We start from the raw sequence: 26,300 nt of genomic DNA on the forward strand, positions 1-26,300 counted from the left end.
CACTTTACCAAACCATGGGAAGCTGTCTCTCTGGAAGCCGGCTCAGCCCCTGCATGGCTTTGCAAACTTATGTCCCTGATAGAGCTCCCCTAAGGACCCAGGACAAATTCTGTAAGGCATCTCTTAGAACTTCTTCTTTAATAAGTGAACCTAGAATAAACATACTAGTCATCTGCGTAAAGGAAAAGGTATCTGAGAAATGATGCCGTTTTCCCTTCTGTGATCAACAGAAACATTTAGAACTATTACTAGAACTTACTCTGAATAAGAATTTGAATTTTGTTCTTGACTCTCTCCTGCCCCACATGCTTCCTCTTTCTGGAACTGTCAAGCTGACTGTGATAATAGCAGATTGTGGAGTCCTTTAAGGACTAATTTAAGAGACAACCACATTTCAGAGGAAAACCCTAACATATGCTCAGGAGTCTTACCTCTCCAGACATTTTTTTCTCGGTGGATTTGGAATAAGGTCTCTGAGGGTAGAGTTCTCTGGCGCCCTTAAAGCTTGCATTAAGGGAGGGGTAGGCTTGGGAATACTCACAATAGAGGGGTTGAAGTCCAGTATAGTTGGGGGTAGAAGTCTGCCCAGAAGGTTTGCCTACTCTTTTTCTCCATGCATTGCAAATACCTCCTTGCTACCAGAGTCCTCACTGCACTAGCAAAACGAAGAGAGGCACTGTAACTAGCTTGAAATGTATTTCCAGATTGCATTCCAAATATTTAGAAAAAGTTTACAGCATACCCAGGAATGTCTACCAGTCTCAAAGCATTCTTCTGAGACTGAATATCACTATATTCTTTGTTTACAAATAGAATGATATTTTATTATTTTTTAAAGGATAGTATTACAAAATACAAAAAGCAACTAAAATTAATATTTTAGTGGCTGAAAAAACCAGCAATCGAAAATTTTATTTTAAAATTTAGTAATTGTTTTAATACAGCCAGCTATTTGTCTCCTGTCTACGACTGCTTTTTCTCTACAACCTAACACAGTTGAGAAGCTGCAACAGAGACCACATGCCCACAACGCCTATAAAATCCACTCTTTGGCCCTTTACAGAGGGGTTTGTTGAATTTGGCTCTGCAATTTAAGTATTAATTTGTACATGTCATAAAATAACCTATTTTTATCCAGCTGTAGAATTTTTAAATGCTGTGGTGTATGAACTGTTCATCTGTTTTGCTATCATCTTTTAAAGTTGATTTAAAGCTTAGGAAATTATTATATCGCCACAATATTTAGCTTCATTTTCTACTTTTTTGGTATAACTTCTGGGCTTAACTATGTAACAAACTTGGAAATTATCTGATTTTTTTATCTTATAAAAAATGAACAACACAACACTGTAAAGCAATTTTCTTCCAGTTAAAAATTTTTTTTTAATGAATAAGTCTATAAGTGAAATTTCAAATATACACACACAAGAAGAAATTCTTTTTGCTTGCTTACTTCCAACACAATTCCTAGTAACATAGTTATTCCTCATTACTATACTTACCCGTACAAACAAATGTCAGAATATTCAAAATTCTAAATAAAAACTTAAGGAAAAGAATGAAGTATTAATTTACATAAAGCCCAGCAATTTTAGAATCTTAAATTTATATTTTCCCCATGAGTTTAGTTCTGATTATGAATAAAGTTGGGAAATTTATTTATTTGAAATTTTTGGTCCCCAAACACAACAAACTCTATAAAACTTGTATAAGTTAATTTTCAGAAGAAAAAGAAGTGCTAAGGACCTCTGTTTCTGTTTTTCCCCTTTAAAAAAAATTATAAAAATATAAGATAATAAGACTTGAATCTCCTAACTGAATCATCAATTGTGATAAGCCTGAATGATACAATAAGAAACTAATTAAGATATGTAGTTATCTAGATGGTCTAAGGAGTGAGTGACTTCAGTCTTATAGTACCCATTTAAAAGTAAAGAAAGATGGTAGATTACTTAAATTTGGGGAACTTAAGCTAGAGACAACCACATATTTTGCTTGCTATTATTGGTATTAAGAATTAATCTTTTTTGCCCATGATTAAAGTGATAACATCCTGAGCAAAATATCACTGCATAAGGTAGACACCAGGTGCATTTCACTTCTGCCATTTTTTCCATATCACAGCAATCATTATATGCTCCTGCCTGTAAAATCTTTGACATAAGACTTTATTTAACTATCAGCAGACTACAAGTATATTATTTAATTCACTGAAATTAGATTGTAATTATTTTTTTAAAAATCAACTCAAAATTTTTTAGGGCTAATATGTATATTAAAAGAGATATGAGGATTTTTAACAAGGGAATGAGGTTGCTATTGATTATTTCTTCTTAAAAAGCTTTTTAAAATCATTTTCTGAACTCAGAAGTTTTAAATGACTTTATTTTAGCCCTTGAATCTCAAAATCACACTAACTCTTCTTGTTCTTCTTAACTCATTAACTCTAACATTTGCTCTTCTTTACCTAAAAGAAACTATCAGTGCATCAGAATACTGTCTCTTCTCTACATTTTAAAAATGGGCTTTTATATTGGACTTTTAAAGTACTTTTAATTTACTTTCATGCTTTACATTTTCCTTATTGGTTTTTAAGAGGTGAAAACACGGAATAGAGTTGTGTAACTTGAAGGAAGTATTAGTTAATATTTTAAAGAATGGCCTAAATGATAAATTAATGGAAAAAAATCCCTAGAAGCTATTTTTTGAACAAGGTAGTCACTGCTTAGAAAATATAAATACATAATGCAACTAAGCAAGCTTGTAGAGGCTACTGAACAGTTACCCAAAAGTTCACCCTTTCTAGCCCCTTCAGGCAATAATAAACTCCAAGTGGCTACTCAGAAATTCTGAATGACACTCCTGGTGGATGTGGGAAATTTAAACCTTAAACCATAACCTGCGACAGCGCCGGGTCACAAACCCAAGCTATTTTTAAGGCAATTTTAAAGGCAGGCACCTTCCCTCCGCAGGGGAGCACCTCCCTCCCCACCTTTTTGCTTCATCTCTTGCCTGGGGTGGCGTCTTTCTAATTCCAGAAGCACCATCTTCCTTTGCACTACAGTCCTGACAGACTTCCTTTTCACTGCGAGCTGCAAACGCTGGCCCTGCACGTTATTTTTATTGATAAATTCTTAGTTTCTCTTTCCGTTTCACTGTGGGCTGACAGAATTTCAATGCTACACTATTATGAAATTATCCAGGTCAGAGTAAAAGCCAAAGAGAACAGGGAGTCTCCCTTAAAGTCCTCACTCCTGGAAACATCAGGCACACACTTCAAAGTATTAATACAAAGTATGCTTCTCTGATTCGGAAATCCTCCTTATCTTAGTTTCATGGTTTCACTCTGAAATAAATGCCTTGCAATGCAGGTCAAATTCCTGCATCTGACAGATCAAAGATACACTTTATCCTCCAGCAAAAATGAAAATCAAAATATTTCAGAAAGATTTCTGGCCCTCTCCCCCACCAAAAAAACTCACAATAAGCCTTTGTTACCAGTTTAGGGAACCTACCACGACTGAATTATTAAAGCATGTAAGTCAACTTAAATAAGTGATGGCTCAACTTCTCTAGGACTCTGAACAAAATATTATTATCATAATCAAAACAATATTTAAAGGGCTTTTCACTGACGTCAATTAAATATTAGAAGAAAAAATGCCTTTACAGGCTGAAACTGAGATTTGAAGTTAGCATGTGCTTTTCAAAAATAATCTGTGATCCTAATGAAAAATCAACTATCAATATATAAACAGGCAAAATATATTAACCGGTTGAATGTAAGTGAATCTGTGCAATACTGCTGCAAGTCACTCCATAATAAAATATATATTCAGTTTTGTAAATTTTAAATTAAAGAGATGGCATCCTTGTATACTCCCAAATGTCAGTTCATCGCTAAAGTCAAACATGAACCTTGTGGATCACGAAGAGGAAACAGCAGCAGGCCACAGAACCAGAGGCAGTCAGCTGGTTTGATCACATTGGTTTTATTCTGTCAGCTTCCTTCCAGGAAGTTCAGAGGTTTAACCAATGAGGTCCAATGTTGATTCTTATGCCACCATCCTCCTCTCCTCAGGTCTGTAGCTTAGAACTTACCCGCGGCCCAAGTTCTTTGGTGTCCTCGCCGTTACAGCCATAGTAGTCTGGGGTTCTGTCCAATTCCTGCAAGTGTCCCTGTGCTCTTACGCTCTTATCCGCATGGCAAGCCGGGCAGAGAGCTGCATTCCCCATCTCAGTTCCAGTCTTCCTGCTGTCAGTAGGCCCGTCCTTGCACTCTATGCTCTGTCCAGGGCTCCCAGGGGGACACTAACGTGGACGACTCATCCAGGCAATCCTTGGCTCCTCTGCTCAACTCCCCTACACGCCCCTCACCAGTTCTCCCCATCTGCTGGCTGGCTTGCTGGTGTCAGAGAACTCAAAACCCCAGCAACTGCAAGCTGCCTTCAGTGACCATTTCCAATTCAGGCGCTGCCAGTCTATTTTTACACCTACCAGGCCAGCTATGCATGTCAATGGAGTGAGGGGGGGCGAGGCCAAGGCGGGGCAGGGGAGGGGGCGGTGTTGTTTTATTTTTCACCATGCGAGCAGCCTGCTTTACACATGGACTTAAGTTCCTGCTGTGTAAAATGTCTCTACATAGAATTCCTGCATTACTCAATGAATGCCTTTGATTTTTCCCCCTCAGTCTTTCCACTCACACAGAACACCAAAGCTGCTAACCTCACTTCACCAACATAACAGGTAAAAATTACTTTTGTAATTGCATAAACCAAGAAGCAGCCTCTTGGCTTAAACAGATTTTTTTTCATAATCATTTACAGAAGACAATTAACCATGCTTGCAGCATTTAAAGTCCACCGGAAAAACATCGATCAAAATGGCTCATTTTACACCAATATGGATGTTTGAAATTTTATAAGTTATCCACAGTTTTTCATTATCTACCAGCATTTCAGGAAGAACAAACATTTTGCTTCATTTATAATTCATTTTGGGTTTCCCTGGCGGTTCAGAAAGTAAAGAATCTGCCTGCAATGCAGGAGACCAGGGCTGGATCCCTGGGTCGGGAAGATCCCCTGTAGTAGGGAATGGCAACCCACTCTTGTATTCTTGCCTGGAGAATTCCATGGACAGAGGAGCATGGCCGGCTACAGTCCACAGGGTCGCAGAGTCAGACTGAGTAAATAACACTTTTTACATAATTTGTTTTTATTTGTACTATTTTGAAAATGTTTCACTCAGCTTTATAATAGATATTCAAGAATGGTTTTCAACACAATACATACTGTCTTTGAAACCATATTACAGATTTTGAAAGAAATTGTTCTCTACTGAGATGAACACAGCAAATACACCATAGGTTTTAAAGCCAGTTATGATTAAAAAAAATCAAGACATTGTTATAGACTATTATCGGAGAAGGCAATGGCACCCCACTCCAGTACTCTTGCCTGGAGGGTCCCATGGACGGAGGAGCCTGGTAGGCTGCAGTCCATGGGGTTGCTGGGAGTCGAACATGACTGAGCGACTTCACTTTCACTTTTCACTTTCATGCATTGGAGAAGGAAATGGCAACCCACTCCAGTGTTCTTGCCTGGACAAACCCAGGGACGGGGGAGCCTGGTGGGCAGCCGTCTATGGGGTCGCAAAGAGTTGGACACGACTGAAGTGACTTAGCATAGCATAGCATAGCATTATGGGTTGATGGAGAAGGAAATGGCAATCCCACTCCAGTATTCTTGCTGGAGAGTCCCATGGACAGAGGAGCCTGGCAAGCTACAGTCCATGGGGTCGCAAAGAGTCGGATACGACTGAGTGACTAACACGTATTATGGGTTGAACTTTATTCCCCCCATAGAATTTCCTCTAAAATTTACATATTTAGTTATTTTAGTAGTTCTGTCTTTCCTCAATTGTTATTTGTTTTGTGTATGCATATTTTCTCTTCCAAATAGGTTTTTAAACTATTCACTTGTAGGGAGTTTTGATTTTTGTATCATCCATCCATATGTTACATATTAAACAGTAAATGCTTAAATGTTTTCAACTGAATTGAAAATAATCATTTGTGGAAAACAGGAAGTAGAAGATACTTATGAATTAAACACATTACACTTGATAAATAGAGCTCACCTTTCAATTTGTCATTTAAAAAAAAAACTAAACATGCTTTGTCATTTTTTTCCATTAAAAATGTCAGTCCTGAAATAGTCTATCACTGTATATTGCTGTCCAAAACTCTATGAACTTCAACCTGAGAATGACACTTTTGGATTGCTGACTTTTGTAAGAGCCTCATGCTGCTTTTCTTTTACCAATACTGGTTTTTATTTTTGTTTTGTTTTAACATTTGATTTCTTTCTTTTTTTTTAAATTGGAAGATAATTGCTTTACAATGCTGTCTTAGTTTCTGCTGTACAACAATGTGAATCAGCTATTTGCTTGTGTCGCATGCATGCTCAGTTGTATCGGCCTATTTGCAACCCCATGGGCTGTAGCCCACTAGGCTCCTCTGTCCATGGGAGTCTCCAGGCAAAAATACTGGAGTGGGTTGCCATTTCCTCCTCCAAGGGATCTTCCCAACCCAGGGATCAAATCAGCTTTAAGTATACATATATATGGGCTTCCCTGGTAGCTCAGCTGGTAAAGAATCCACGTGCAATGCAGGAGACCCTGCTTTTGATACCTGGGCTGGGAAAATCCCCTGGAGGACGGCATGGCAACCCACTCTAGTATTCTTGCCTGGAGAATCCCCATGAACAGAGGAGCCCTGGCAGACTATGGTCCCTGGGGTCACAACGAGCGGACATGACTGAGTGACTAAACACAGCACAGTATATATGTGTGTGTGTGTGTGTGTGTGTGTGTGTGTGTGTATATATATATATATACACTTTTTTCTTTAATTGACTGAACCAACAATATTAGGATGGAGGGGTGGACATTTCTTCATTCATGTTAAAGAGGAACATAAGGTAAACACTTTAAATGTTAAAGGTTTGGATGAAGGTATTAAAAAAGATGGAGTTTCAGTATCAGTTACACGATTGGATTGGTAACTGAGATATATCAAGCAACAGCCTTCCATGTTGCCCGAATTATTCTTAAATAAACTATTTGCATAGTATGGTAGTTTTTCATCAAATGTTCCATGTACTTGAACCATGTTCTGTAGGAATAAGGTAAGCTATGATGTTTAACAATGCGGTTACCAATTCTATCAAAAGGATATGTTTGAAATTTCCCTCTCTTTTCTAGAAGGTACTTAAAAGCCTTACAATGCATTACAAACTCTTACAATGGCTGTTTCTTCCTGGATATATATGAAGTATTTTATTCAAAATATAAATCAAGGTTTCACCAGCCATTTATCCCCACCTTTAGAATCAATTAGTTGACTTTCTTTAAACAAGACATTTAATATTCAATTTTTTATATAGAATTATGCAACTTAATAACTGGAAGCAAATCCTAAAAATTCTCTCTAGCCTCCTTGAGCCTTCATTGAGCTGAGATCTGAAAATCAGTACTAAACCATGTTGAAAAAAAAGAAAAACTTAACTACTCCAGATTGGAAAAGATGTTCTTAGGTGCTTGATAAAATACTTTTCCAGTGCTGAAAAGTATTGGACTTCCAGCATGAAGTCTTTCCTGGCATGCTTCTGCCATGTTAATACATTACCTATTCTACCACCATGGAGCCTTAGATTTTGTTTCTCTTTCAGCCAAGCATGTCTTGCCATTCCTCTGCCAATACAAGTTTATTGTCTTTTGCAAAACTCTTAAAATTCACTTCCTTCTGGAAGTCTTAATTACATCTATGTTAGTCTCTTTTTCTATTTGTTCTATCTTTAATAAAGTTGAGACTACCATTGGCTCTTGTCTTTTTACATAATATTCATCTCGCTCACTGACCTTCTCAGGGGTAAAACCCACACAAGAGTATTAAATGTTTGTTAAGTAAATGAATAAAAGGTAGCCGCAGATAGGAGCACAATTTGTAACTTCAATATTTAACTGGACTACACTGACCTAAACTTGTTCTTTCCTACATTAACAGGGACAGATTTAATCATTATGAACATTTTAAACATGACAAATCTTTAATTTTATTTCCAGATCTGCAATAAACACCCTTTTTAGTCTTTGAAAAAAATATTAACATTGTTTGGGTAAATCTTCCTAGAAAAGAATTTGTAGTGTTTTGTTACAAAAGAAAAAAAAAATCCAACAAAGAAGCTGTTACCAACTCTTAGAAGATACTTTTTCTAAATGACTAGAAATCAATCTTCAACCCTTTTCTTACATTTTTATTCCAGGGACATCTTCTCATTCTTTTCCCAGAAGAGAAATGTCATGTTTGTTGACTATAATATCCACGCTGCTATCATTTGAGCAGCCCAAAATATGTCCCATAGTGGTACCAAAATCCCATTGCCAAAGTTCAGTGGCTGAAAAAAATGGGCAAAGGAAAAGTACACAAGACTGGTGCTCCTGTAACTGCTGACACTTTCTATTTTCTGGCTTTTAGATCAAAGTATTGACTTGGAAGACATAATAGCTACTAAAACAGAACTTCCAACAAACAGCTTTCACATTCCAAACTTTGCCAGTGGTCTGATGCTGTCAGTCTGATCAAAACGAAACGATGGGAAGGGCCCACAGAAAAAGGCATCACTTCAGAAGTTACGACATTTCCAGTTTCACACCTAGTGCTTAAGTAAGAGTGACTGCCAGACAAGTCTGTTACGAAGTCTTGGGTGGTATGACAATGTGTACACCTAACATGGTGTCATCTAGAAGGCAAGTTAGTACATACTGTGCAGCAACGGCATCCCACTCCAGTACTCCTGCCTGGGGAATCCCATGGACGGAGGAGCCTGGTGGGCTGCAGTCCATGGGGTCGCTAAGAGTTGGACACGACTGAGCGACTTCACTTTCCCTTTTCACTTTCATGCATTGGAGAAGGAAATGGAAACCCACTCCAGTGTTCTTGCCTGGAGAATCCCAGGGATGGAGGAGCCTGGTGGGCTGCCGTCTATGGGGTCGCACAGAGTCGGACACGACTGAAGCGACTTAGCAGCAGCAGCAGCAGTGCAGCACCCATGTCCTGACAGTATGCCCACAGAGTGCTAGGATCTCTGTGGATACAACAAGGAGTATGTTTTCTGCTAGGGGAGAACAATGTCACCACTGTTTCTCAAAAATGTTCCAAAGTCATTAGGGCAAATTACTCAGAAAGCAAATATTTGCATGTTTGGCCACACTAGGAGCAGAATACTTGAACTTGGTGTATGATGTAGAAAGTGAAATTAAAGATACCTGCGATGTGACATATTTGCAATATCTTCATAAATTCTCAGGTACTTTTTCTGTTATTATTTCACCTATATTGCTGTGTTTCAAATCCATCAAGAGAGAAGTGATTCAGGACTGAGAACAAAGGCCATCTTCTCAGCTCTAATCTTCTGAAAGTAGCTCCTGCAGTCCCTATGGTGGCAAATCTGAAAACCACCCCCTGTAGTTTTACATTTCACCTCCTAAGAAGCAATGATTACAGAATCAGCAGAAAACTAACACCTTGGAGAAGAAATACCTGTCAAGCTTCTACAAGTTAACCTATAGAGTTAGATCACAGCTACAGAGGCATGAAAAGACCTCATAGCTAGCAGTAACTAATCCTAGATTTTGGTTTTACCACTAATATACCTGTGCAGATGTGTGTAACCAATATCAAATCAGGGCTTTCATTTTCTCTTTTCTAAAATAAGGCGGTTAGGCTGAATGATTGCTAGATTCCTTCCAGCTCTGAAGCCCTTTACTTCTATGAAACAAGTTAACATTTGAACATACATCTAATACAGGGTGATGAGTGAAGATGACATCTATTCAGTTCATTAGCGTTAAAAACAAACAAAAAGAATAAGAACTACTCAGCGTCTTGCATCACGGGCCCTGGCTAGGAGCTGACTATGACGCACAGCATTTCCCTGGGAGACTAACACAGAAGAAAGGATCATAGTGTGCTAAGTTGCTGCCAAGTCGCTTCAGTCGTGTCCGACTCTGTGCGACCCCATAGACGGCAGCCCACCAGGCTCCCCCTGCCCTGGGATTCTCCAGGCAAGAACACTGGAGTGGGTTTTGCCATTTCCTTCTCCATATACTGTGAGATATGGCCAACTCTTTGTTGGGATCTAGGATGTAGACTCTTTTCCTTTTGCCGCACCCCTTCTGAATATGAGCCCCACTGAAAACTTTCAAACATTTTGGAAACTGCACCCTGCCAGTATTCTATATTTCACAATTTGCAATAGAACTTTCACTTGGAATGGTCTCATTCACCAAAATGGGCATGGTAGGATAGCTTTATAGGACTCTGTAGGACATGTTTTTGAAAATCAACTGCAAATGCTAGGAGGGGTTTCATTTTCCCTCAAATATTTTGATTCATTTGTTCTTAAAGGGCAAGTGCTATCATATTCAAAATACTGAAAGAAAAATATTTTGCCAAAATTCTTAAAAGTGGCAAATCAGAAAGAAAATTTCACTCAGAATCGTGGAAATTAATTTTTTCCCTCTCTTCCAAGTAGTAAGGGTTTTTCGGGAATATCTATTACACAGATGAAAAACTGAAGGTAGAATCTCTCTTAATCTGAACTATCATGTACAAAGTGTACTGTTCTAACATGATATTTAGTTAACACTTTGATTGTATTTTGAAGGCTACTTAATATGCAAGATTTATTTTCTGCTGAATTTAGAAATCTGCTTAGATTACAAACCATCTCTGTCTTTCTGCCTTTTTCCCCCAATTCAAGACTAATTGTTATGGTCAAATGTATTTATCTGTTTAAAGTAGTATTTTGCTACTCCAATTGTGTGCAAAATTCTCCATGCCCAACCACACGGAACCAAGGACAGGTTCTTCTAACTTTGGAACCACTGACCTGTGGAAATAAAACTGGAACACTGTGCAACAACCAAGGCAGCATGTTATTTTCTCCCTTGTCTGGATACATTCAATGTCATTTCTTTGACTAGAAGTTAAATATATAATGATTTTCACCAGTCAGAACTGTTATATAATTGATCGATCAGAAAAACCGTTGCATAATTTATAGATCTACACTAGATTCCCTGTAGTAACATGTGGCGTAACTTTCCTAACTGAGGTCAGTGCAAAGGCATTTTACTGTTTATGCTGTACATAAATTAATCAAGATGAATATTGCCAAGCTATTCATATGCCCACAAACATCAATTAACCAATTTAATTTTACATTCCTGCCAGTGATTATTTTCATTCCAGACTGCTGGCTCTTCACGTCTAGTGCATAAAGGAGGACATTCTTTAATAAACAGTGCTAACAACTTGAGAAGTTTTCCAAAGGCTACTCCACACAATGCCCACCACAAAGCAGGCATTCAATAAATGTCTTTGACTGACACTCAAGAGACCATGAGGCAAGAAGTGTAGGGTGTGCAAACGCGGTCTAAAGGGCCATTTGACCAGCTCTATGGCCTGTCATATTAAACTGGATTTTGAAACACAACATGAATAAAACAATTTAGCCATTGTGCACTCCTACTTTTTCTGAAGAAAACTATGTGCGAACATAATACTCAGAAAGAGGGTAACAACTAAAGCAGGGGTTCCCAACAAGCATTGTTTACAGAGAGGGCCAAGTGACAAAAATGAAAAAGCAGGTAGAGGGCTCTACTACAATCTGGTTTTAGTTTACTAACACTTCTTGTAAATTTCCACCTGTAAACGAGAAAGACAGCTGACAAAGGGAATCTGAAAAGGACTCTGTTAAGGTGATGTAAAAATCAATGAATGGTGTGGAGCACAACTGTGGATCAGTTAATGGGGACAGTCTAGTGTTCAAAGGAACAACATTCTCCAAGGCTGCGGAGAAAGCTGACCAGCTCTGTTCTGTCCATTGTTTGCCACGGTTCTCCAGACCTACCTATCAAAGAGGTCTCTGAACACCACAGTGATTAGACACAGGACTTGAACCTTAGGACAAGGTAAACAGGAGAGCTCTACTAGTAAGAATTTATATTCAATCTCTTCAAATAATGTTCTACTATTAAGCATATAGGAAATCCCACCAGGAAGCTCAAATTAATTATCCATAACTGAGACAAAAAAATAAAAATTTACTTATCCTTTCCATACTTCTCAATTCTCACTTCACTCAGAATCTGGACAATGTTTTCCTTTGATGGTTCACAGGCATTAAGCTACATGCATTTATAGTCTCAGGTTGTACATTCACCTTGGAGGGTCCAGAGAAATAGCAACTTTTCATAAACTTTGGGGGTTATGCCATCCAATATGATGGTTTAAATGTTTTAATCGATTTGTCATTACTGCAAGAATTCTTCAGCTGTAAAACAGAGTCCAGATCAATGCAATCACATACTCAGATATTTTAATTTGTTGGTCTCAAATATTTTAAAATAATATTTTCCAAACAAAATAAGGGCAAATGTATACACACACACACACACCATTTGAAACAGACTGTCAGGCTATAGCCAAGTATTGATCAATTAAGAACAAATTCAACTTCAAACTAAGTATCTAACCAAACTGGAGCAGATATGAGTATTTATCAAAATTACAAATAAAACTGAATTATTATGAGTATGGTACCCAATATTCTTATAATATATTAAAACAATGAAACAACTAGTTTCATCCAAGTTTGACTGTAAAATATGGTATCACTAGGCACCCCACTCCAGTACTCTTGCCTGGAAAATCCCATGGATGGAGGAGCCTGGTGGGCTGCAGTCCATGGGGTCGTGAAGAGTCAGACACCACTGAGTGACTTCACTTTCACTTTTCACTTTCATGCATTGGAGAAGGAAATGGCAACCCACTCCAGTGTTCTTGCCTGGAGAATCCCAGGGACGGGGGAGCCTAGTGGGCTGCCGTCTATGGGGTCGCACAGAGTCGGACACGACTGAAGTGACTTAGCGGCAGTTTTCTTTTAAAAGTACTTGTTAAGTGTGCATTTAATCAAGAATTCAATGAACTACAACTATAAGATGACAGACTAAATTGAATTTATTCCAAGGCTGTGATAAATTAGAGCACCAGAAAGCATCTGATTTCATTGTCCAAATGATAATTAATTGAGAATCTATTTTAAGCTCTCTCTAGAACAAATGTATTCTATGCACCTTAAAGTACAAACAACTTTATTTTCATATATTATTTATACTAGAATATTCTGGTCAGACATAGAAAACAATCTTATGGCAACCAATGGGGGCAGGAATAAATTGGGAGATTGGGATTGATATGTACACATGTGAATGTGCACGTTGCTCAGTCGTGTTCAACTCTTTGCGACCCTATGGACTGTAGCCTGCCAGGCTCCTCTGTCCATGGGATTCTCCAGGTAAAAATACCACAGTGGGTTGTCATTTCCTCCTGCAGGGGGATCTTCCCAATCCAGGGATCGATCACAGGTCTCCCCTCACTGCAGGCAAATCCTTTACTGTCCGAGCCACCACGGAAGCACATATACACACCACTACATATAAAATAGACAACTAATAAAAACCTGCTGCAGAGCATAGAGAGCTCTACCAGCACTCTATAGTGACCTATAGGGGAAAAGAACCTAAAAACAGTGAATACATGTCTATGTGTAACTGATTCACTTTGCTGTACAGCAGAAAGTACCACAAAACTGTAAGTCAACTATACTCCAGTAAATTTTTTAAATAAATAAATATCCTGATTAAATGTCAGTCTCCCTGAAAAGTAAAAAGTTTTTTTTTAAGTTTTAATAATGTCCTGTATCTTTTGAAGGCAGAATAATTTTATAGCCAATCAAAAATCATGAAAATTAAAATATCATAAAATTAATACTGAAAACTCAAGTCTTCATAGTGTCAGTCTGGTCTTATGTCCTCTGAGCTACAATGCTATTGGCCACATGTTGATAAAGAATGAATATTGGACAGAGTGCTGCTAGCTGCCATGCTGATATTTATTCTTACCTGTATAATAATGAGCTACGATCACTGACCTAGAGCCAGACATCCTGGAATGTGAAGTCAAGTGGGCCTTAGGAAGCATCACTACGAACAAAGCTAGTGGAGGTGATGGAATTCCAGTTGAGCTATTCCAAATCCTGAAAGATGATGCTGTGAAAGTGCTGCACTCAATATGCCAGCAAATTTGGAAAAGTCAGCAGTGGCCACAGGACTGGAAAAGGTCCGTTTTCATTCCAATCCCAAAGAAAGGCAATGCCAACAAATGCTCAAACTACCGCACAATTGCACTCATCTCACAAGCTAGTAAAGTAATGCTCAAAATTCTCCAAGAGAGGCTTCAGCAATATGTGAACCATGAACTTCCTGATGTTCAAGCTGGTTTGAGAAAAGGCAGAGGAACCAGAGATCAAATTGCCAACATCTGCTGGATCATGGAAAAATCAAGAGAGTTCCAGAAAAATATCTATTTCTGCTTTATTGATTATGCCAAAGCCTTTGACTGTGTGGATCATAATAAACTGTGGAAAATTCTGAAAGAGATGGGAATACCAGATCACCTGATCTGCCTCTTGAGAAATTTGTATGCAGGTCAGGAAGCAACAGTTAGAACTGGACATGGAACAACAGACTGGTTCCAAATAGGAAAAGGAGTACGTCAAGGCTGTATATTGTCACCCTGCTTATTTAACTTATATGCAGAGTACATCATGAGAAACGCTGGACTGGAAGAAACACAAGCTGGAATCAAGATTGCCGGGAGAAATATCAATAACCTCAGATATGCAAGATGACACCACCCTTATGGCAGAAAGTGAAGAGGAACTAAAAAGCCTCTTGATGAAAGTGAAAGAGGAGAGTGAAAAAGTTGGCTTAAAGTTCAACATTCAGAAAACGAAGATCATGGCATCTGGTCCCATCACTTAATGGGAAATAGATGGGGAAACAGTGTCAGACTTTATATTTGTGGGCTCCAAAATCACTGCAGATGGTGACTGCAGCCATGAAATTAAAAGACGCTTACTCCTTGGAAGGAAAGTTATGACCAACCTAGATAGCATATTCAAAAGCAGAGACATTACTTTGCCAACAAAGGTCCGTCTAGTCAAGGGTATGGTTTTTCCTGTGGTCATGTATGGATGTGAGAGTTGGACTGTGAAGAAGGCTGAGCACCGAAGAATTGATGCCTTTTAACTGTGGTGTTGGAGAAGACTCTTGAGAGTCCCTTGGACTGCAAGGAGATCCAACCAGTCCATTCTGAAGGGGATCAGCCCTAGGATTTCTTTGGAAGGAATGATGCTAAAGCTGAAACTCCAGTACTTTGGCCACCTCATGTGAAGAGTTGACTCACTGGAAAAGACTCTGATGCTGGGAGGGATTGGGGGCAGGAGGAGAAGGGGACGACAGAGGATGATGGCTGGATGGCATCACTGACTCGATGGACATGAGTCTGGGTGAACTCAGGGAGTTGGTGATGGACAGGGAGGCCTGGTGTGCTGGGATTCATGGGGTCGAAAAGAGTCGGACACGACTGAGTGACTGAACTGAATTGACGGTAAACAGACTCTTATGCTAGTACTAGAGCGCACCCCACTCCAGCACTCTTGCCTGGAAAATACCATGGACGGAGGAGCCTGGTGGGCTGCCGTCTATGGGTCGCACAGAGTCGGACATGACTGAAGCGACTTAGCAGCAGCAGCAGTATGTCTTTAATCTTTAGAGTTATAACCTATAAATCATGGTATGAGCTCAGCAAATGATATCTTCTCTGCAGAAGATAAGAAAGAAGGAAAGGAAGGAAAGAGGGAACGTAAATATGATATGAAAACAGATCTGTTTCGAAATCTTGAGTATTTTTAAGAGAGGTTATTTTTAAAATCTTTTAAAAAAGGTTCTCCTTTCTAATAGATCTTAAAGGTTAGCATTTAAACATGCTCAGGGCTTTCCCAGGTCATTAAAATTCTCTCCTCTGAAAACCCACTCCCGACCCTGTCTTCTCCAGCTCCCTGAGCAGCACCCTTGCACGCCTTGTTGCTACAGCTGGAAACCGCTGATGTAGTTAACGTTCCCTTCCCCATACACCCAGGCCTGAAGAGGCTACTTTTGTACACCCCTTTGCCACTGTGTGGCTCAGACGGTAAAGTGTCTGTCTACAATGCAGGAGACCGGGGTTCTATCCCTGGGTTGGGAAGATCCCCTGGAGAAGGAAATGGCAATTCACTCCAGTACTCTTGCCTGGAAAATCCCATGGACAGAGGAGCCTGGTAGGCTACAGTCCATGGGGTCGCAAGGACCGAGCGACTTCACTTCACTTGCTACTGTGTTACGTCAGGAATTTATCACTTCCTGGCTGCTTTACTATAACCACTTCCTAAACAGTTTCCTACTTCTAGCCTTGCTCTATTCCAATCCATTCTCTACACCATAGCTAGAGTGATCTTTCCAAAGCTTAAACCTGTTCAGGACACGTCTCACAATTTTCGTGATAAAAGGGAGAATCTTTAATGTGGTCTGCAGAGTCCTGTAGGATCTGGTCCCCTCCTCCCTTTACCTCAGCCTTTTCTCTTGTAATTTCTTCCAGACTTTTATAAACAACTAGTATTCCATCTGGATCCCCTCCCTCCCTCCCTCTATATTTGCAAGACTTTTCTTGGAAGCCCTGCCTGGCCAACAGGATTAAGGGCCTACTGCAAACAGAACCATCACAGTGATGGCTACACTGAACTGTAATCACCTTTTTACACGCCTGTCTCCTTCACAAGAGTATGAGTTCATTATATATTTATTTTTCTATTTGTCTCCAGTGCTTCTGATAATGCCTCTGATACAGCAGCCACTTGTAATTGATTATTGAATATATAAAAAAATAAAAATCTTCCTTAACACATTTAAAATAAAATTGGTTTTTAAAAACATTTCATTCATCTCATTAATATGTATTCAGCAGTATGAGCCAACTCCAAATATATCATTTATATAAAAAGAGGCAAATGTGTAATATTTCTGATGTACATACAGAAATCCTTCAATAAATCTCTGAGAATTGCAATCCACAGCAAACTATTCAATTACCAGTTATCCTTGGTTTTGTTCATATTATTATTCTGTCAGTTCTCATATGATTGTTTTTTCAGATGTTTAATTTTTGTCATGAAACAGTCTAGGCACTGAACCTACTGGTAATCATTTGCATATGAGCAGGAGTGAAAAGAACAAAAATACAAATGACCACAAAAGTAGCCACAAACCAGAATATGGTTTATTAAGAGAAAAACCATTGATTTTTATCATGGATAGTTCATCCATGCCTAAAACCTATGGAGAGTAATCACTGCTAATGCCAGAAAAATGCAATGACTGTTCTCTAGAGGCCCAAATAGATTACTCTTGCAATGAATGTTTACACACACACACCGCTCTGTGGTTTGGCCACTCTGGGTCTCTAATGTGTTACTTGTGGTAGAAACCTATTTTCATTCCCTTCTTTCCACCTGGGATGCTGCTCTGTACTCTTTCATTATTGGCTCTTTTATATTGATGATGATAGATTATCAATAAATCCCTGCCTCTACTGTCACATCTAATCCTCTTCATGGCCATCACCTCTATACAGTCAGGACCTCCTCTGACATTGGCTCCAATCTATGAAACCCACTTCCATCTCCCCTCGCCAGTTTTTATTCTTCACATGTACCCTTATTTCTAACATATCTAACCTTCAGTGAAAAACACTAACATTTGCAGACAACAACCGATAACACAGAAAATCCATAAGTGCGAAAACACCCCATAGTGATCCGTCTACAGTAAGTACTCATAGAAAAGATTTGCATTTTCAACTTTAGTTCACAAAAAATAATCAGTTAAAGTTCTCAAGTGGAACTCTCTGATATTTGCCACTATTAGCTGCCAGTGATTCTGATATATGCTAATTGCAGTAAATATGTGTCCTGAAGAAAGGAGCACCATAAAAATTCAAAGTCTTGCCTTCTTTTTTATGATAATTCTGAAGCTTAAAATTACAATTTACAATTTCTAAATGCCTATGGCAATAACATTTATTCCTAACTTCATATTTTAATAACTCATAGGATTATATTGCAAGATTCTAATCAGATTTTTGTCAAATTTTAATAAACACATAGGTAATGTTTTATTTGACTAAGAATAAACTTATGACATCGATAAGTGCGAATGTAGCTTTCATTAACCACTGACATTTTAAAATGTCAATTTTGCTGTAATGTGTTCTTTCTATTTTAATAACATTTGATTTTAGCTGCTTTGGGGATCAAATGTTAAAAATCATTTCTTAAAAGTTTGCTTCTCTTTGCTCTGGAACCCAAAATAGTTCAGTTTATTATTAGCGCACGCTAAGGTACAGCACGATCGATCTCCCTGTGTTACAGAGACAACATACAGACCCTGGTCCTCGCTGCTCAGCAAAGCCGAAAGGGCACCCGAAGACCTTTACGTGCTATATACCTTTTTGTGTCCAGAGTCAACAATGCCTCAGTGATCTTCCTTTTCCAGTTTGTTTTGTATTTTTGTCCTTGGGTTCTCTCTACGGTCCAGTGAAAAAACTAACTTTCAAGAAAATTTAGAACCACCTACATCCACAGTTTGATAAACTGACTTCAACTTAATCAGCTATTTGATACTCACAGCTCTATGAGACCTACCTCATCTGTCTTCCACTCTTACAACATATTCCTCGTAGAGACATCTAGGCCTTAGACATCTGCTTTGAAGTTATTTTGATTGTTGGAGATGCAAGTCATACTTGAGCACTTAATAATTTTAATCGCTTTGTCCTTCTTTCTATAACCTATTGAAGAACTTGATATAGTGTAAACCACATCATGACTCTTAAGAGGCTGCTCTATCCTGCTTGCTTTCTTCCTGGAAATGTCAGAAATATTTTTATGTGTCTTGGTGTTATATATCCTACATCACAGCTACTTTTGTCTCCAGCATTATAAGTAGAAGTGCACATACAAGCTGTCGAGAGCTTTCTCTTTCTTCTTCCTTAAACCTCATTTTTCCATTTGACAAAAGGGGGTTATAATCATTTCTATTTCATGGTGTTGTGAGAGTTGAAATAGTTGCTATATAAATATTTAACATAGTACCTGGCACGTTGCATTGTTCAGGAAATGTTAGCTATGATAAATTTTCCTCATCTTTATTTTTCTTTGTTTGAATTGCACTTGTACTTATTTATCTGTTCTACAGTTTGGTGGTACTAGTGGTAAAGAATCGACCTGCCAATGCAGAGATGTAACATAAGCAGGTTTGATCCCTGGGTTGGGAAGATGCCCTGGAGGAGGAAATGGCAACCCACTCCAGTATTCTTGCCTGGAGAATCCCATGGACAGAGGAGCCTGGTGGGCTACAGTCCACGGGGTTGCAAAGAGTCAGACACGACTGAGCATCTGAGCACACACACAATATAATTTAAAAGTACTGAAAAATTAGATATTGTGCCATAGTACACACCAGCATGGTTTAGAGAAAAGGCATGAGCTGTAGAATTGGATATCTGGGATGTTTTTGCCCTGAGATTTGGGGGAAGATAAATTAATCTTTCTAAACCTCATTTATGCACCTGAAAAATGAGGCTGAAAATATACTTCATTGGGGGAATCAAATAATATAGTGAATAATTTTTTTTTTAAGTACAGAGGCTAGATGGTCTTATTTCTCTCTAGATCCCATTTGCTGCCTCTATTCATCCTCAATTTCAAAGCAAATGGGTCAAACTTCCTCAGGTTTCCACCTAGTGGTAGCTATCAATGAAGTCATTTTCAGGAAAAGTTTCTCCTGCTCCCCTGTCTCATTTACCAACCATTTGGAAGCAAGTCCTTGAACCTTCACCTGTGTCTAAGGACAACCAGTAATGATGTCATTCCCAAAATATAACTTCATTTTCCTCTCCGTTTTTCTCTCCATGTTGTCACTAAAAAGGAGTAACCCTTCCTTCTAAATCTAGTCTGTGTGCCTCTCTCTGGTTGGAGGGTTGTCGTGAAGAAGGTTGTAGGTGGTATAGCTTCCAAGGTACACTTACGACACTTTCCTTTCCAATACCAAAGCTTTGTCCCATAATCTATAACGTGGAGTTGCGTCATCCTGGCCAAGAAGAGAAGTTTGCTTGACTGCCAAGCAGCTGAAATTCCCCATTGCTATATTCCTCCCGCCCAATACAAACCCCAGTGTTTGCTGCTTTCTACATTGTGGATGAGGTGACTATGTGACACCACATCTGGCATGGGCCTCCCAGATGGCTCAGTGATAAAGAATATGCCTGTCAATGCAGGAGGCCCATGTCCAATCCCTGGGCTGGGGACATCCCCAGAGAAGGAAAAGGCAACCCACTCCAGTACCTTGCCTGGGAAATCCCATGGACACAGGAGTCTGGAGGGCCACAGTCCCTGGGGTCGCAAGAGTCAGACGTGACTTCGTGACTAAACAACAGCAAAGCCTGGCATGCCTGTCTGGGCCCAGACTTTGCAACTCCATGGGTCTAAAGCCAGACCCCAAATGTAAGCCAGACCCCAAACGTTCCCATCCATCTCATGGGCTGTCTCACTGAGACCGTGTCATCAGGTCTCAAGCCAGAGTTGCAAGATAGAAAGTAGTGCTGTGAAATGATTCTATATTTTAAATGTTGATACTTTTTAACTTACAAAATTTGTTTTTAATTTCACATACTTATAAAATGGATCCATTCTTTTGTTAAATCTTACTAAAATGATCATTCCTTTAAGTACACTTGAAGTACATACTACAGTAAGACGACAACACTGTAGCTTCAATATATTGGAAACGCAGGAGGAGAAAAAGTAGAGAGAAATAAAATTTTGAGAAATGCAGATGTATAGAATCTAGATCCTATGTGCGTACATATACATCATATCTTAGGGACAGAGCTCCAAGGAAAGGTTTTCTCGGAAAAGATACTACTTCAAAATAAGCTAGTTAGAAGAAGGAAAAAAAACAAACCTCTAATCAAGTTGCAATAGAATTTATTATTTTGTGACATCTCAGAACAGTGTTCTATTTTTTCTTTTATACGATAATTTCCTAGTCAACTTTACTTCTCTAGTAGGTCACACTGTTGACCTATGTACTCCAAGGAATTACACAATCATTGAAATCAAAGAAGAAAGGGGGATGGGAAGAGCCTTTGAACCGTTAAAGCTTTTATCTTTACAAAAGCTGTATGAAGCTTTTGCATTTAGTCTATCTTTCATTTTTATATCTTGCCTGTGTGTATTTTTACCCCCTGAATCTTCCATGAAAATGAATGTGGTTTCACAAAGAAAAAAACTGCTTCTTCAGAATATGAAGACTCACGACGAATCCCGTTTAATTCTACCATGCTTTTGCATACAGGAATGTTAGAAGGTTTTATACTCGGTTACAATATACTGCTTGTTTCAACAGAAGTATGCCTTTGGTGTTCTGTTCTGCAGGTTGGTCTCCACTTGACAGTCTATAAAATACACTGACAGGCCACAGTTTCTTTGCCAGTCTTTAAAGTCTAAATGAGCTTCACAGTTCCTTGCTTTATTTTTGCACTACAATGATGTGTACACTTTCTCGCAGCTTTCCATTGGAGAAACCCACACATGTCAGAGAGCTTCCCAGGTGGCACTGCTAGGTCACTTCAGTCGTGTCCGACTCTGTATGACCCCATAGACGGCAGCCCACCAGGCTCCCCCATCCCTGGGATTCTCCAGGCAAGAACACTGGAGTGGGTTGCCATTTCCAGGTGGCACTCGTGGTAAAGAACTTGCCTGCAAATGCAGGAGACAACAGAGATGTGGGTTTGATCCCTGGGTTGGGAAGATCTCCTGGAGAAGGGAATGGCAACCCACTCCAGTATTCTTGCCTGGAGAATCCCATGGACAGAGGAGTCTGGTGGGCTACAGTCCATAGGGCCACAAACAGACATGAGTGAAGCGACTTAGCATGCATGCATTCGTGCTAAGTCAGAGGAGAGAATCCTTCAAAAGTTTTAGAAATCACTGGAACCTTGATCTATCTCACAAAGGATAAAATCATGATTTCAGTAATGCAGCCTACACCTAAACAAGCTACATGTATGGGTCACTGGCATGCAGACACTTCATCACAGAAGCCTGGGTCACATTCATCAAAATAGAGCAGGAAGAGAACAGAAATAGTTACTGACTTTGGCCAGCTAAGCGTGCCCTTATTATGTGTGAACAAGGATCAAGGTTGAGAGGAGAAACAGGGCAAACAGGAGTTATGAGAGAGTGTTGCCAGCCTAATGCAGCAGACTTCATGCACCCCAGAGGAAAGTTTCAAACACTATGCAGACAAGGGAATTTGCACTGAAAACTGGAAATTAATAGTTTACAAAATTATTAATTTATAGTTTTAAACATTAGTGTGGTTTTAAAGATGCAAATTCTGTGCATTCACTTTTAAATATACAAAGGAAGATAAAAAATATTCCTCTAGAAAAATTTTTGTCCCATCCTTCATAATATCCTTAATTTCCTTGTTAATAAATGTAATTGAGAATAGCTTTTCACAAAATGTTAAAATTTCTGGTTCTGTTTGATTCTGTGATAACTGTTTATGCTACAATCCACAAGTTGACCAAATAAACTTTTCTTCCTAGGTTTGCTTCAAAAGACTAAGCTATGACAAATTAGAGTTGCTGACACAAAAATACTACTTAGGTGTTTAGAACTGGTAGGGTATCTACTGTGTCTTAGGCAATGGTGGCATAGTATAGGAAGAAAATCAGCCATTATTACGGACACAGCAAGTTGGTCAAATTCCATGACACCAGGGCATGTGGGACACTGTTCTCATAAATTAAAACTACAAAGTATGTAGGCTTAAAGAAAGAACTTTAGTCCCCCCAGGTAAAGACATTTAGTTATCACTGTATCATGCAGTCACTTACACAGAGAAAAATGCATGGAACGTTAACAGAAGTACTTGTGTGTGCTCTGATCAGAGTACAAGTGCTCTCTACAGGAGGTTGCTGAAAACAGCTCAGCTTACAAGGTCATCATACCCTTGATCACAGCGATGAATTCAGTGTCAAGAGTGAATCAACATTACACATATAAATGAACCAACATTACACATCTAAATATTTTACCAAGCTAGACTGAGGTAGGCAAGCGGATGACTAATGGCAAAGAAATCAGAAAGGAAAAAATTTACTGAGTTTGGCCATTCAGTAGGAAAGTAAATTGAAACTAGAAACGAAGTATACTTTTGGGAGGGGCCAGGGATTGAGTCATAATTTGTGAGGTTATTATCTGTATGTGGAGAGCAGATGCCTGCTTCTGAAAATAATCAGAGAATTGAGTATGGTAAATTAAAGACAAAGTCAATTCTCATGGCCAAGGCAGAAAAAGGACTACTCAAGACATACCTTGTTACCACTGAAACAGCAGGAGCATACTGTATAAGGTTCTGCAGATTCACAGTGTGTGTCAACTTACAAAAGAGACAGAGAAGTAGCACAATTATCCCAGGAGTCCAAACTATGTAAAACTATAATTTTGCACACCAATGGGAGGATGAAAAGTGCTCAGCAAATGTTAGTTGCCAATGTAATTTTATCACCAGCAAATAAATATACACAGTACCAAAGCAAACTCAAGACCTACCTAGAAGAGATGTTGTTTGATATAAATTATTTTTTTACTCAATCAAAAATCTTTACCACTCAAAGTCTAGTTTGTAGTAGTTATTCACTTAATTATTTTATCCAAGGTACTGCAATATGCTGAAGTATATCTGCATTCATAATGGAAATAGAGAGGAGGATTAATGGGAAATGAATTGTGATAATATTTTTTAATGTAACACAAGAAAGAAGAGAAATTAATAAGTACAATATAAAAGTTTCTGGGTGGCTCTAAGTGGAAAATGTTCAACTTTCTAGCATAATCATCTCAGTTTCTTGATTGACTTTCATAGAATTTTAAAGATCGTCACTGGAGGGACCAAATTGTTTTGTAAACTCTTATGCAACTTACTATAGAATACATAATCCAGAAGGCTCATGTGTGAAGGCTAATTACAGTGATTAAGGAGACATGCATCTCAGTTATCAAGCTTCCTTTGATGGCAAAAAAAGATTTCTCATATTAGCTTACTATAAATTCTTCTTCCAGTGCTGTTTTCTAGTAAAAAAGTCAAAAGTTCTGAAATATCGCCACTTGTGTTAAATGGGTGAGTGTGAGTGTTTTATGTTATATACAAAGTCCTTTCTGTGCTCTGATAAAGTGCTTGTAGTTACAGGACTGGCATCTGCTCCTGGGTCCTTTGTCATCTGCTTCCTCCCCATTAATGACAACTTGTGCTTTCACAGATGGCTTTCTTCTCCACCACCCACGCCCAGTCTGGGACTCCTGTCCTTTGGAGCCCACATGTTTTGCAGCCCCATGCTTTGTAGGTAACTGCCCTGAGCAAAAGCTTCTCATTTCCTAAGTGACCTCTTCCTCAAAGAGGAAGAGGTTACCTGTTCCAGGTTACCTGTTCTACTTATACTTTATTGGTTTCAGTCATGTTAGGATGTGACATAGTTTAATTAAGCATCTGGCACAGTTTGAGGCAGAAGCCAAAAATAAGGAGGAAGTCTGTACTACTACCCCTAGAAGAATGCAGGAGATGTCTTATTTTCACTGAGTTATACAGCTGAATTATTTGTAAACTGCTGAGGTTCCTTTAAGTGCTTACTATGGGCTCTTTTCGCCATACCACCCTCTAGTTCAAAGGCAGCTGTCATTACTACCACTGGATCTTTGTAAAACGATTAACACCATGATGATACTTTCTGTGGGTTTATAAGATGCGGCATTATCAGGATACACAGGCTCTAACAGAAAATAATGGAACCACAATAAACTCCTTCCTGCAAAATGACTCAAATCAGTACCTAAAATACAAAACAAAAAACAACTGCACAACTTCATAAGATTACTTCATATTCTGTATCTTCTGTCTTAACTGCTTCCAGAATATTTCAAGTGTTACCACAACAGGAACTATTTTCTTCCATTATTTTTTCTGCCAAATAAGAGCTCACAAAAATACACAGTCTATTAAATAAAACTTGTGTCATATACACAAAAATAGACAAATCTCCATTCCAACTTAATGGCCCAAATAACATTTTATTCTTATTATTTGTACCCATCACCCCAAGTGGTATGAGAGCTTCTTGGTTGCAGGAACTGTGTCTGGGACATAGTGTCAGGCCAAAGCAATTCCTATCATATGAAGGAAAACTTGGAAATTCAATGGAACTCCTCAATCACTTACAAAAATAAAGAGAAGCAAAAACAATTGAAAACACTGCAGAATCATACAGGAACAAGAAAAATCGCTAATAGATTTCAGGGCCACATCATTTCATAGGTGAGAAAACTGAAGTCAGGTTAATAGTTTGCCCAGCGTCACAGTTGGCAGATGCAATCATACACAGGTCTCCCGAATTTGTCTTTATGGAGCTTTAGGAGCATCTGGTAATTTTATGTAAATATCACTTATTAAATTAGTAAACAGCTTTCTAGTATGTTTTCTGTTCTTTATAACCCTATGTACCATATCCACCTCCAATCATGCTGAATGTCTTACAAGGACTGGCAGCTAAACTTAGTTTCAAATGCAAAAGTAATATTTGATCCCTATAATTAATAAAAAAATTACAGTAGATTCTTAAGAGTTCATGTTTGTAATGCTAACATAATTTACTTTTTAAAAATTTAATCGATGTTTATTGATTAGATTTTTTAAAATTATATTAGTAACACAAACATGAACTCTAAGATAATCTACGTTAGCTTTTTATTAATACATTGGGATCAAATATTACTTTAGCACTTGAAGCTAAGTTTCATTGTTGCAAAACTTCTATATAACCTGGCTCCTCCCTTTGCCTCCTTGGAGCAGTTCTCTCAGGGTCTCCTGAAACGCTGTCTCCTAGGCTTGAAGTCCTAAGAATACCCACCAAATAACACATTACTCTCAAAAAAATTGATCTAGAGATTAAATAACTCCCTTGAAAAAAGTAGAAATTTGGCAAAACCATCATTATTCACATAAAGATACATAAAGGTCAAAGTAGTTTTGATTTCAACATTTTTTTACAGACAAACTGTGAAAAAGATGAGTTAAAATTGGTAATTAACAGGTCTCTATTTGGGTTGGTGGTGAAGAATTCATCTATTAAAGTATTAAAATGTACTTTTACTGAGTGTCTGCTATCCCAATGTACT

The 26,300-nt window shown here is 38.6% G+C and overlaps 1 protein-coding gene across 17 annotated transcripts in view; it reads right to left on the minus strand.

Moving 5' to 3' along the window:
- The window catches only part of ANK2 (ankyrin 2), a 585,830-nt gene that overhangs the window by 249,089 nt on the left and 310,441 nt on the right, over nt 1-26,300 (minus strand). For 13 of the 17 annotated variants that reach the window (XM_059887690.1, XM_024993494.2, XM_024993493.2 and 10 more), the window contains exon 1: nt 4,102-4,489. The exons of the other annotated variants lie outside the window; for them this stretch is intronic. In XM_059887690.1, coding sequence (XP_059743673.1) covers nt 4,102-4,236 — 135 coding nt within the window. In that variant the 5' untranslated portion in view covers nt 4,237-4,489. Of the gene's footprint in view, nt 1-4,101; nt 4,490-26,300 lie in introns of those variants that run through there. 17 annotated transcript variants of the gene reach the window in all.

The sequence above is a fragment of the Bos taurus genome, chromosome 6 (genome assembly GCF_002263795.3).
Source record: "Bos taurus isolate L1 Dominette 01449 registration number 42190680 breed Hereford chromosome 6, ARS-UCD2.0, whole genome shotgun sequence".
Classification (NCBI taxonomy): domain Eukaryota; kingdom Metazoa; phylum Chordata; class Mammalia; order Artiodactyla; family Bovidae; genus Bos; species Bos taurus.